We start from the raw sequence: 14,555 nt of genomic DNA, 5'->3' as shown, positions 1-14,555 counted from the left end.
TAGTTACCCCATAATAGTTCGGGTGGTTCAGAAACATGATTTTTTAGGGTTGAACAAGTTCAGTATGAACCACACCTTAAACTGGCTTAAAGCATAGTGTACAAAACTCTAGCAGAAAAAGGAACCCATTGAAGTCAAAGGGAGGCTTTTTATCCAGCGCTGAAATTCCACACCAAATTCCTCACCATTTTCCTCCTTGTGAATGGACTGTCTAAACACAGACGAAGTTATGTCAAAGTGAACATGAATGTATGTCTGTAGAAAAATGGATGGTAAGCAGAGGATGCTCAGAGTTTGACCACCCGATGACACTAACTTTTACACATTTTAAATTGCTCACAAAATTACCCTTTTTTGGGGGAAAAAAGTGCTTACCTGTGTTTTTAGACACAACTGGCAAATGCAGAGAAGGCCCTAGACCCTAGGGGATGTGGATGCCATGACTAGGGGGAGGATTAGGGAACAAAGGGGTTAACTTTAGAGGAATTTGAGCGGGAAAAACAGGAGTGGAGTCAGAAGTGTTATAAGGGGTGTGGGGTGAGCTGGGGGTCAGTCTGACAGTTGCAGAGAGTAAGTGGCCTGTCCACCTGCCCTTATTTTGGTTGTAATTTGTGATTGTGTTGCCCGGGGGTTGGTAGGGGTTAGAGGCCTATCGGGCAATTTTGTAAGACCTCATTGGTGGTATGGTATGGTATGGTGGGGAATGTGAAAGCCTGGGATGTTCCCTAGTTGGGCTTGGGTCCCTTTGTGGGTTCAGGCTTGTGGTCTTATAAATGGTTCGATGGTCTGCCCAACGTGGGGGGTTTGCTCCTGGGCAGATTGGTGCCTATCCCTGTGTTGGGGTAGGCTGTGTGTTAAGCACTTTATAATGGATAACTTTTGTACTGTTCTTATGGTTTATTATTTGTAGGTTTGTATTTATACACCGCCCATTTTACGGTGGTGTTTATTTATACGTTATTTACGTGATTCTTAATAAATAAGCCTGAACAGGCCAATTTAAATCAGAAGGTAGTCTGAGTCTTTATTGGAGGGTCATTGGGGGGACCTGCCAGAAAGTGATCCAGACAATTGGTACGTTAGTCGGAGTGAGGCTATATTCCTCCTCCCCGAGTTATGATTTTAGAGAAAATTAGATTATTGGCAGTGAAAGGTTTAACTGTCCTTTGTCTGTCTGTATTACTGCAGCAATCTGCCTCAAATAGCACAGATATTCCTCCTTAATCTTATCTACGATTTATAACACTAATCTTTCTGTAATTCATTACATCTGACTGAACTTTGTTCTAATTCTCCTACTTCTAAGAAAGATTGTCTAGCTGCATTACAGCATTAAATGCTGTGCATTGCTGAGGAAAATGGAGTAATTGCTATGTATCATGCAGTGATGAATAACACATCATTCCCCCACTTCCACCCTCACTGAAATGCCTCGTGTTCCAGCCCGCAGTACTTTACATACTGTATATGACAGGGATAGGGAACCTTCGGCTCTCCAGCTGCTGTGAAACTACAAATCCCAACATGCTCCATTCACTTCCATGGGAGTTCTAAGAACAGCAGAGCAAGTATGCATGCTGGGAGTTGTAGTTTTGCAACAGCTGGAGAGCCGTACATTCCCTACGCCTGGTATATGACATCAGCACCGTAAGGCGTCCAACTATCACTAACTATTGGCTGAAAGGCTGTCAGGTGATGTCAGGTGATCACACTGGCTGGCAGACATGTGAGTGTTCTGTAGCGTTACTGCACAATGCATGTCTCAGAGGCCATTTTAGTTCATCCAAGACAAATCAGTATTTATTCAGTTTCATTAAAATCGTTTGGGTCAAACCCACTTTGCCCATCTCTAGTGCCCACTAAAAATGGAGCATACCCTATTTCTGTCCAAATACCCTTTGATAGGATCCATAAAAAACACACGAATGCCATCTTAGTGTTCTCCATTCTTGTTTTTCTTGACCCTACAGTCTTGTGCATAAACCCTTAGGATTTATTCACTTGCGGTTATGTCACAACTTTTACTAACACAAGTGTACGTTGACACCACGTGATATCCATATGTCCTGCATGTGACTACATCTCTCCAGGTTAGATGACGGAAGGCAGACTTTACATAATCCTCCTACCTGGTTCCAATTATGCAGCCACAGAACCTGTATAGATGACATAAGACAACTGCAAGACCATGGGAATCCCAGCTGTTCTCAGTAAACACTAGTAATAAAGGAGAGTATCCCCGTATGACCCCTGAGTGCAATGTAATGTGTACAACTACATATGGAAGCCAAATCATGGAAAACGTTGACATAGAAGAGTTTTCGAGGAAGCTGCGCAGTGGCAATGATCTACCCAACCAAGTGTTACTGCCATTTGATTGGCCACATTTGCCTCCTTGAATTGAATGAAGGCAACTTCTTGCTTTATTTCCTATCTACTTATTTCTTCATCTCACTGTAAAAGTAAAAAATACCATTAAGGTAAGGTTAATATAAGGGAATGTACAAGGAGTTTATTGCTTGAGGAGAACATTGCAAGCATACCTACATGGTGAGAGCAGAGCCCCAGAGATGAGAGCTCTTTAGTAAACAGCAGCAGAATCCATCATGTCCCTTGTATACTCCTCAGAGTTCAGAGGTCAGAGCATATTACGTATACATACCTTGAGGGTACATCATAACAAGACCGGCTTCTAGGAACATGATGACGTAAGCATTGCCCAGGCTATAAAACCCAACATTACTATAATAGTTGCTATATATTGCTAACCCTGTAACATGGCCGTCCACAAGCGTATGCTGTTTTTAAAGTTAGAGCAATGCAATTTTGAGATCTTTGCCTTATTTCCCTGTCCTCTTATGTGCCGGATAGACCTTAGTCCACCTGACGCACTGGCTCCTATTATGTCTGCTACCACTGCATCCCCCATAGGTGCGTCCCTGTCTGTCCTGCTGTATCTGCATTCTCTAACACATATGTAGTTGTCACAATAAGAGATCGGTGGGGAATCCGACACCCGGAACCTTCACTGATCAGCTGTTTGAAGAGCCATAACACTTGTGCAAAGGCTGTTACAGCTTACATTGTACATCATCTGTTTTACAGCAACTGTGCAATGTAATAGAAGTGAATCTGACAAGGTTGTAATTACATGGCACGACCACTATGAAGCAGGCGGCATGTATTGTAAACAGTGCTCATATGATCACATACGTGATCTTCAAGGGTTCTAGGTGTTGGACCCGCAGTGATTATGGATGGCCTATCCTGAGCTTAGGCCTACAAGAAAAAGGTGTTGCAAAACCCCTTTAGGCTAAGGCCTCATGGGACGTCCCGCAGCGGCAATGCATCCTGGTTCTTCCCGCAGCGCTTTTAACAGAAATTTTGCAGAGTTTTCCAGTTACAATTATACCTATGTGGAAACTGCCAGGATTTCCGTAGATGTAAATGACGTCCTACGATTTCCAAAACTGCCAATTTTGGAAATTGCGGCGTTCCTGTGCCACGGTTTTTACCGCAAAGTGGGCATAGGATTCGCAAGAATCCCATCCACTTTGCAGTTACTGTAAAACATTGCGATTTTTCCTGATTCTTTCCGCCATGGGAAAATCGCAGCGTTTCCATCCCATGGGACCCTGGCCTTAATGTCCAAAGATAAAAAATAAATCAAGCACCCTGCAAGGGTACAAGAGGTCTGAGAAAGAGGCAGTGTAAAAAATGGGCAAATAATAGGTGAAAAGTTTGGATAAAGCAAAAATTAAAGCTATAAAATTTTAACAAGGAAACATAGTTGTGAGTGACAACTTGTCTAGAATATCCTGGTCAAGGAGATAGAAAGCTTTGATCATTGAGGGGTACCGTATTTTTCGGACTATAAGACGCACCTAGGTTTTAGAGGAGGAAAATAGGGAAAAAAAATTTTGAAGCAAAAACTGGTAAAATATTTAATATATGGGAGTTGTAGTTTTGCAACAGCTGCAAGGCCACATTGACAAGTGACCCTGCAGCTGTACGGGGATGCATAGAGCGTTTTTTTTGCGGGGCCAGCTGTAATTTTTAGTTATACCATTTTTGGGGATATCTATTGCTTAGATCACCTTGTATTGAAAAAAAAACAGGAGGTGATTTAGAACTTTTATTTATTTCATATTTTTAAAGCTTTTTTTTTTTTTTACTATTTTATTCCCCCCCGGGGGCTTGAACCTGCGGTCACTTGATCGCAAGTCCCATAGACGGCAATACAACTGTATTGCCGTCTATGGGACATTCTGTCTATTAGTATTACGGCTGGTCATAGAGACCAGCCGCAATACTAATATAGCCGTGACAGGCCGGGGAGCCTCATTAGGCTCCCGGCTGTCACCCGAACAGGTCGGCTCCTGCGATATCGCCGCGCAGGAGCCGGCCTGCAACTTTACAGGTACGGGGCCGGTGGGGACCGGCCCCGGGGGAGAAGGGGCCACGGATACTGACCCGGCATCCGCTGTACTAGAGAGGCGGATGCCGGGGAGGGATAGACGCCGGGGCCTGAGACATCGCTACGATCCTCTGCCCTGCATGAAGCCAGCGGCGGGGGCACGGAGGAGCGGAATAGCATCGCCCCTGCCGCTGCTGGCTTCATGCATGGCAGAGGAGCGCAGCGATGTCTCAGGCCCCGGCACCTGTAATGGCGTCTATCACTTGCCGGCTTCCGCCTCTCTATTACAGCGGATGCCAGGCGCCACCTTCAGACTATAAGACGCACCCTTCTTTTCCCCCAAAATTTTGGGGAAAAAAGTACATCTTATAGTCCGAACAATACGGTAATTTAGAGGATTTGTAACAGGACTACCCATGACATGTCATTTATAAGGTGGTGGCACACGACTGTGCTAGCCATGATCCTATTCATTCAATCAATAGGAGCCGCAGAAGCAGAATAGGAATACGACCTGTCCTGAGTTTTGCTTTCCCAGCCTGTCAGCCCACAAAAGGGGCTGTGTAATTCACAGACATGTGCTTGGGCCAACAGAAATGATTGGCTCAGTGTGCTATCCGGGAAAAACTCGCCATGGTGTCTGCAACTAGGGCCTAAGACCGATCTTCTCAGCTTGGCCGCATAGTGGCTCAGGGGTTAGCACTGATGCCCTGCCAGGACTGGAGTCCTGGGTTATAATCTGACAACAATCTGCATGAGGATTTGTGTGGACTTTCACTGGGTGTTTTTTCCCACACTCCACATGCATACTGATAAATAAAATTGGCCTTCGGCCATGTTCATACATGGGTTCTATCCAGATTTCTTCAAAGCTTTACATTAGAGAGGCTGTTTTATGTATATTATTATTAGCTTGTAATAAACGTAACTTCCAGTATATATTATATGTAACATGAATTATTTTTAGTAGTAGTAGAAGCACTAGCACAAGTTATGATGTGTACCATTATTTATTATTATTATTATTATTATTTTTTATGATTATTTTTTATTATTATTATTAGTTATATTATGATGTATAACATGAACTATTATTTATTTATATATTAGGATATGTTATGACACGTAACATTATACGATTACATTTCATTAATTGCAATGTAACTTATTTTTTTTAGAAACCAAGATACATGAAGGAAAAAATAACTGAAACGTATAATACCTGCACATTGTTAGTGTTCATACGTATACTGGGTAAGCAGATAGCTATTGACAGGTGATGTATAAGTGATTTTAAGGTTGAAGACACACATTGGGGTGAATTATTACACCAGGCGTTTCCTATGTAGTCTTAATGAAGCCCTGTCTGGCACGAGGCACACCTGGATTATTAGAAAGCTCCGGCCTCCTAATAACTTGTGTGTCCTCCTCTGAGTCAGGAACTGTTGCAGATTTCATGCCAGCTTTTTGGCATGAGTTATAATAAATTTGTCAGGCCAAGCTATTCCTGCCCCCAGCCACCTTGCTCTTTGCCCTGCTTTGCTCATTTTCATGCTAGGAGCTGAACAAACAATGGGACACATCTTTAGCATAAAAAAGGACCATGCACCAAAGTAACACCAAATTAACACCCATATACACCTGAAAACTTCCCATTCAGATTTTGTTGTCTTTTTTTTGGAGCAGATTTTCCTGCATTATTTTGAGCCAAAGCAATGAGAGGACCCGGTGGGAAGGAGAAGCATTTCCATTAAATCCTCTACTGTCCTTGGCTCAGCAAAACCTCAATAGGTGTCTTCAGCCTAATAGCAGTGAATGGGTTAATGAAGCCTGATATCTTTACATAGTGTACCCTACATGCAGTGGCGTAACTAGGAATGGCGGGTCTCCGTGGCGAACTTTTGACATGCCCCCCGACCGACACGGAAGACCTCGACCAACTGACCCCTACTGAGCCCCCCCCCCCGCGTGCATTTCTGTGCTCACTATAACACCCCATATTGGCCCATGCACTCAGTATTATGTCCCCATAGTAGCCCCTGCACACAGTAAAATGTCCCCATACTGGCCCCAGTCCCCATACAGACCCCAGAGTATAATAATAATTATAATAATTATTAAGTATAATTATAATAATTATATCCCCAGAGGGATATAAACATAACAAACTACTGTTACTTACCTACCTCCCGACTCCCCTGCATTCTCCGTCGCTGTCGGCCATCTTACAGGACGTCATGTGACCGGGCCCTGCGTTGTGGGTCATATGACGTCATGCAAGTAGACCGGAGCCTGGAGAGGTAAGTAACACAGTTTTTTATGTTATCTTACCTCTCCTGGTCCTCTGATCGTTATACTTGGGGGTCCGAAAAGACCCCTGAATATAATAGTGCTTGTGGGGCCCCCGCCGTCACTTACCAATCCTGGCCCCTCTATGGCTGGGATTCCTCCGTCACTCCCTTTTTGGAGAACAGATTCCTACATTAACTCATACATTGACAGTGCGCCGCATAATACCTTGTACGATGTATCTGCCCTGTATGGAAGTATGTTTATGTGATGCCAGGGGCGGCCTGTCACTAGTACAGTATGACAGTATTTTACCAGCTGTCCTGAATTTTTACATTTGTTTATATTCCACAGCTGAAATCTCCTCCTGTTTCTTGAGTACTATAATGGAATGCAATGGAAGAGACCCAGGGTCCTCATCCACCCAGATTAGAGGTTTTTGTCTTGAGGTCCCTATATGGATGTGTTAGAGTGAGAGATGGGGTTGAAGTCTGTCTGTGCTCCTTCTTTGGGAAGCTGGTGGGAGGGGAAGAGGCCAACAGACTATATAGTCAAACATGTTCCAGATTTCCAGTGCACCATCCCGGAGCAGCTAACCCCAGCAAAGCACCGTCAGGGTAAGTGATACCCAGTCACTTGTGTACTCGGCTTGCACTGCCATTGGATTGGCGACAAGGCAGACTGCATTTCTTTCCTCCTTCTTTAAACAATTGTTTCCTTTCTGCTTCATAAACTTTATACGTGCATGGAATAGTTTTGGAATCTACAGTAAAGATATAGCAGAGCCGAGTCATAGTCATTATTGCAACCTTTATGCGACTTTGCATTCACTAAGATAGAAAAAAAAAATCATGCAAACTCAGCTCTGCTACATCTGTCAATTTTACTTAAGTGGCTGCCAGCGCTTAAGAAACTATTTTTTTCATGTGCTTTGGGAAATTCTCTCAAAGAAAACTGGAAGCAGATGCTTAACCGTTTGTCGCCTGGGACCAAATGATAAGGGTTGTGTGGACGGGGCTGAGACATTGTGACTAGACGGTGATAGGAGTAAGTGCGGGTCTAGAGGCTAATGGTTATGAGCCTTGTAATGGTCTGGCTGTCTGCTGATACAGGCCTGTACTTTGTAAGACAGCTTGACAGGAGGTGGAACCTGCTTTCACAGGATCATATGTAATGATGTAGCAGAGCTGAATTTGTTATTTTGGTAGATGAGAAGGATTACCTGCATTCCTGTACTCACAGATTGATGATTTATGCCAAATAACGAACTCAGCTCTGCTATACCCGTACTCATCGGTTTGCTAGTCTATGACTAAATATGGCTTGTGCTTGGAGTAGTTCTCTAAATTCTGCGTTTTTCTCTGCCCCTCCCCGACTGTCTTTTTTCATTTGGCTGGCAGTACGTCTTGGAAGGGAGTTAGAAAGAACAAAACCCCTGACCTGGAATTCTGCTCCCAAAACAGACCATTGACAGACTATTTCCTAATTAGGAAATGGATGTTGTGAGCCGTCACTTCATTCATATGGGGCATCTAGACAAGCACTGCCTGCCTGCACTCCTACAAGCAGCGGCTTTCTCCAGAACACATTTGATTTCTTTTGGACTTTTTTATTTTTTTAACACAACGGATACAGAATAAGAATTAGACATTTTAGGGCTGGATTCACATACAGCAGTTTTTCGAGCCAAAGCCAGGAATTGGAAAGGAAGGATTCACTTCTGGCTTTGTCTCCAAAAACTGCAATAGATTTTTTTTCAAAAAGTCACTCTGTGTAAAACTATCTTAAAGGGGATTTTCAGAAATCGCCAAAGTATCCAGATGAGTCATTCCTATTGTGAAATGTGGAGATCTTGTTTTACACGTATGACTTTTTTTCCAACATGTAGCATGATAATAATAAGGTAGTCAGTGGATCGTGTGGTTAGAGCACAGGTGACGCCCCCTAGGGATTTCCCATAGGGAGTTTCTTGTACACATATGGCTTCTTCATTATAGTCTGCTACTTATTGCTCTGATTACAACATAACAAAGTCACGATTTTTATATTACAATATGAGACGGCCAGATACATTTGTTGTATTATGACCTAATATATTGCAGATTTATATAAACATTGTTCCAAAAATCTTTAGTTAGTTTGGTAAGGGGGTACGAACCTACAAAGCTGTAGCCTAACTACATCCCAAACCACGCCTACATATAGTGGGCGGGGTTGCCATATAGATTATTATTGGTCGCACATTTTTGTCAGTAAGTACTACTCACAAAATTGCACCTATGTTAAGTCCATCCGGTGCACAGTCCGTCTGGAATTGCAGTTTGAAAAGTCCAACTTTCTCAGGGAGAAAATACCCGATGGACCCCATTTTACTCAATGGGGTCCCTTGGGATCAATTGTTGTCTATTGATTAATCTGTCTTTTTGGTCCTACAAAGACCAAAAAAATGGATTAAACTAAATAACCATTAAGATTTGAGGAAAGTATTGCTGTATTTTCTGCAAAATATTTGTGCAGGAGATATCCAAAATTTTCATTATATTCTATGGAAAAAAAAAGGACAAAATTGCTCAGAACCAGGGTCATGTGAACAGTGGGTTCGGTCACACCTGGTCCCAGGAGCCTTAGGGGGTCCATAAGGTGTCTCTTCTTAATATGAGGAGACCAGTTCTATAAACAAGGAATTATAGTTGGAGGTCCTGGTACAGATTTTGGGGAAAAGTGAGGGTGCCTGCTGCTTGACAGTACTAATATGACATATATGGGACAAACCCTTTAACTTTACACTATAGCTGATACCTACACATTATGGATCAAAGTGATCATTCCTGAAATAAGATCCCAACATAAGGTTCCATATTCTGAATACAATTTTCTCAGTTATTAAGTTATTATATTCATTTTAATTTTAAACAAAAAAAAATGTTTTGAAATTTTCCAAAACTTATGTTTTTCTGGTATATTTCCTCCACAGTTTTCTTGTTTGAGAGTCTTGAGTAAGTTATAACAAAACAAAATGTGCGACGAAGAAGATACTACTGCATTGGTGTGCGACAATGGTTCTGGACTTTGTAAGGCTGGCTTCGCTGGGGATGACGCTCCGAGAGCAGTATTCCCTTCCATCGTGGGTCGTCCCAGGCATCAGGTAAGAAAGGGTGACTGAGGGATAGCGCACTCTGTACCAGTCACCCACCATACATGCACAACTGCTAACACCATTTCTTACCATATCTTGTTTATCCCTTATATATTTTGTACTATAGGGCTTGGGATATTTCCTTATACTACCATTGTCACCCCGCTCTTTATGTTGTATTATGTTATTAGGCTTTTAATACTATAATTCATCATATGGTCTCATCTTGTCTATCACATACTGAGACTGATAAATAGTGCAGTGCTAATATGTACACTTGGACTGTTGGAATATTGTTAGGATAGGACATTAATATCCAGTCGGTAAGGGCCAACCTCTGATCATCTGTTCAGGATGGCTGCCAGGCCTAGCACTATACAGTGTGGCCATTACTGCAGCTCAGCTCTTATTAATGTGCATGGAAGCTGAGCTATAATAGTGCATACCGCCACTATGTAATGTATAGAGCCATTTTATTTCTGCTCAGTACACTGTATAGTACCAGGCGGCTGATCTGTGAGGAGGCTGGGTGTTGGTCACCCCCTGATCAGATATCGATAGCCTAACAGTAGGCCATCAAAGAAAAAATCCCATTAAGGTTCTTTAACAGGTCTAACATTGATTTACATGGTTGCTACCTATAGGTACAACTACCAATACTAGGCCTTTACTCCCTGTACCTTCTGCCACTTATAAATACAACTACCACTACTAAGCCTTTACCCCTGTACATTCTGCTACCTATAGGTACAACTACCACTATTAGGCCTGTACCTTCTGCTACCTATAGGTACAACTACCACTACTAGGCCTTTACTCCCTGTACCTTCTGCCACCTATAAATACAACTACACTACTAGGCCTTTATCCCTTGTACCTTCTGCCACCTATAGATACAACTACCACTACTAGGCCTTTACTCCCTGTACCTTCTGCTACCTATAGATACGACTACCACTACTAGGCCTTTACCCCCTGTGCCACTACTACACTGTACAAACAGTACATATGTATAATCTGTTATCTCCTCCTTACACAGGGTGTGATGGTAGGTATGGGTCAGAAGGACAGCTATGTTGGTGATGAAGCTCAGAGCAAGAGAGGTATCCTTACACTGAAGTACCCTATTGAACATGGCATCATCACAAACTGGGATGACATGGAGAAGGTAACCTTTACCAGTTTCATATGTCATATGCACCATTGTTGTTTGGTTACTATATCTAATCTAATGAGCTAAGAATAAAATACCTATAATATCTACATAATATATGAATAGTATACAGCTACAGAGCTCGATTGGTGTTGGACTGTCAACTCATTTTTTCATGTCTCTCTTAAAGATCTGGCATCACAGTTTCTACAATGAATTACGTGTGGCTCCAGAGGAACACCCAACCCTTCTCACAGAGGCTCCATTGAATCCCAAAGCTAACCGTGAAAAAATGACCCAGGTAAAAATACTAGTCCATATTATAGACCAACAAGTCGGATAGAAACTATAAAGGTGTAGCTACACTAGGCCTTACTGCGAAAATACAGATTGTTTCCCTAGCCTTGAATGTTAATACTCTGGCAAGGCAACATGACCTGCTGGCTACCCCTTCATTCAGCACTCGGAGTATATGCTGAGCCAGCCCCCTTATAGATAAGCCCCCGTCAAAAGACCTCTGACCCTAATACATGTACTTTATTATTTTATCCTATATGTAGCTTCTTTATAGGGATACTCATACCATAGAAAAGTTGTGGTTCTCTTGCAGAGTCTATGTTTAGAGTGTGTTCATTTAATGGTGTTTTAAGGTCTCACAATAATTCCTTTCCTTGCAGATTATGTTTGAGACCTTCAACGTACCAGCAATGTATGTTGCTATCCAGGCGGTGCTATCCCTTTATGCTTCTGGCCGTACAACTGGTAAGTAAAATCCGAACTAGAGTCAAGAAGCCGCCATGTTCATACTGCTGTAGACCTATGAGCATAACCTGAGGGGGTGCAGAAGGGTACTGATACATTCGGGCCCAGGCTCTATAGGGGTCTATAAGGTAGCTCACCTTAATATGAGGAGACCAGTGCTATAAGCAATACATTATAGTTGGGAGGTCTGGTATAGAATTTGCATTGAGACCCAGGAGGATCATGTTATGCCTCTGTGTAGACCTTCTAAGTGGAAACTTCAAAAGTCCAATTAATCCAGCAATAAAATTAATATAAATTGGGGACATAATCGCTTAGGAGCTAGCTGTGAAGATCTTCTGTAGGATGGACAGAACTGTAAAACATATATATATATATATATATATATATATATATATATATATAGCTACTTCTAGATATCACTAGTTAACTAACTAACATTTTCCTGTCCTAGGTATCGTACTTGACTCTGGTGATGGTGTCACCCACAATGTACCAATTTATGAAGGTTATGCCCTCCCTCATGCCATTATGCGTCTTGATCTGGCTGGTCGTGACCTAACAGACTACCTCATGAAGATCTTGACTGAACGCGGCTATTCTTTTGTAACTACTGGTAAGGCTGATAGTTTTACAACAGGAATCCATTGAACTTACATTAGGGACTAGAAACAAGAAAATAATCATTGACTTTTCTCCTGTGTATAGCTGAGCGTGAAATTGTCCGTGACATCAAAGAGAAGCTGTGCTATGTGGCTCTGGACTTCGAAAATGAAATGGCCACTGCTGCCTCTTCTTCTTCCCTTGAAAAGAGCTATGAACTTCCGGACGGTCAGGTCATCACCATTGGCAATGAGAGGTTCCGCTGCCCTGAAACCCTCTTCCAGCCCTCATTCATTGGTAAGTTCTATGAATAAATTCATTATGTAATAACAAGCATGTGACTAAATGGACTATACAGATAGATAGATAGATAGATAGATAGATAGGTAGGTCTGATGAGTTGTTGCATTGGACTCATCTCTGATGCTCCCGGGCCTGCAAAGTGGTCTAGTGAAGCTTCAATGCACATGCGCCTAACATCTGGTGCAGGCGCAGTGAAGCCATGGTTTGCAGATTCTAGCTTTGTAAGCAGATAGCTTTGCGATAGGATTTTTTAGACAGCTTCCCTTAAAACCAAAGCATAGAAAAATATCACAGCACTTCCTTCCTTTCTTTCCACCTTTTCATTGAAGGACATTTTAATCTGCTGGACCCTGTTATAGTCAATGGGGTTCACCGGGGTCTGTGTCTAACCACTATTTTAGTGGTCTGCCTCTCCATCGTTCAGGCCCCCAACACTCGTCTGAACCCAGTGTCACACAGAATATTCTGCAGGCTGGCAAACAGTGGGGGCAACAATATTTGTGTACTTTTACCATTCATTTATAGGTTTAGTGCTCCTTTAAGATGACTTGGCCACTGTTTAGGATGGTTTGATGATTGATCACCGGTTTGATCACCGATGCAACCACTATTTTTTATTCATAAGACTGTGATCAGTAAATTGTATATGTGTGCTAACCTATAACATTACACTACACAGGAATGGAATCTGCTGGTATCCATGAAACCACTTACAACAGCATCATGAAATGCGACATTGATATCAGGAAGGATCTGTATGCCAACAACGTATTGTCAGGAGGTACCACCATGTACCCTGGCATTGCTGACAGAATGCAAAAAGAAATCACTGCTTTGGCTCCCAGCACAATGAAAATCAAGGTAAATGTTGCACATTATTGGACCTCGATAGTACTTTCCAGGGACTTGTTTGTCCATTGTTATCAGACTACGGCACTAGAAATATACCATCATAATATCACTTTATCTACAGCCACTTCTTCAGATCAAATATGTGTGTTTCCTATATGTCAAATATGGTTTAGAAAGGAAATAACCCACCACATTGCATCTGTATTGTTGATAATGGGGGTTTCCACTTTCAGTGGAAGCGAGTCTTCTGACTTATACCAAGACTTAACAGCGTAGGAGTGAATCCACATGCAGCAGATTTATTGCAGAGATATCAATACATTATATATATCAGTACTTTGAGCATATCCTTGAGTCACTGACTTTTTCCCTCTGTCCCTCCAGATCATTGCTCCTCCAGAACGCAAGTACTCTGTCTGGATTGGTGGATCCATCTTGGCTTCCCTGTCTACCTTCCAGCAGATGTGGATCAGCAAACCAGAATACGATGAAGCCGGCCCCTCCATTGTGCACCGCAAATGCTTTTAAATGTTCTTTCCTTTTATATTGTCTTCAATTCCAAAATATATCTTCAAGTGTACTCCAAGTACATGGCCACCATTTCATTCCAAAATACGTCTTAGGCTCTAATTCGATAAAGTATTTTTTTGTTTTGTTTTGTTTGTTATGAATAAAGCTTAATCTATTCTACAAATGAATGACTGAGTGGTTTATGTTATCACTGAGGTGTATATACTGTATATGGCTATGCAGTTAGAGTGACACCTAGTGGATTAACTACAAATGATTAAATGGGCCAAAAAAAGTATAAATACAAATGTATTGATGTTTTAGTAAGGAGGTAGAGGCACGGTTGTCTCTTTTGCCCTAACAAAAATGACAAATGTGGGGTATGGTTCCATGCGAAGTCAATGATGTGAATACATTGGTGGGGTCAAGACATTGTCTAATGCCGCAAGTTCAATTCTAAACAATTCACTATACAGGTTAGATGATCACAGCTGCTGCAGCGCCTCATTTTCATAAGAAATTGAGGGTAC

General features: G+C 42.1%; 1 protein-coding gene across 1 annotated transcript; it reads left to right on the top strand.

Annotated features, from left to right (window-relative positions):
- Window positions 1-7,203: 7,203 nt before the first annotated feature.
- Window positions 7,204-14,213, top strand: ACTA2 (actin alpha 2, smooth muscle). Its single transcript, XM_075257854.1, has 9 exons — window positions 7,204-7,323; window positions 9,681-9,851; window positions 10,882-11,010; window positions 11,186-11,296; window positions 11,673-11,757; window positions 12,212-12,373; window positions 12,466-12,657; window positions 13,343-13,524; window positions 13,900-14,213. The coding sequence occupies exons 2-9, from the start codon at window positions 9,723-9,725 to the stop codon at window positions 14,041-14,043; spliced, it is 1,134 nt and encodes a 377-aa protein (XP_075113955.1). The 5' UTR covers window positions 7,204-7,323; window positions 9,681-9,722; the 3' UTR covers window positions 14,044-14,213.
- The last annotated feature ends 342 nt before the right edge of the window (window positions 14,214-14,555 follow it).

The sequence above is a fragment of the Leptodactylus fuscus genome, chromosome 10 (assembly GCF_031893055.1).
Source record: "Leptodactylus fuscus isolate aLepFus1 chromosome 10, aLepFus1.hap2, whole genome shotgun sequence".
Classification (NCBI taxonomy): Eukaryota; Metazoa; Chordata; class Amphibia; order Anura; family Leptodactylidae; genus Leptodactylus; species Leptodactylus fuscus.
This window is presented reverse-complemented; position numbering and strand designations above follow the sequence as displayed.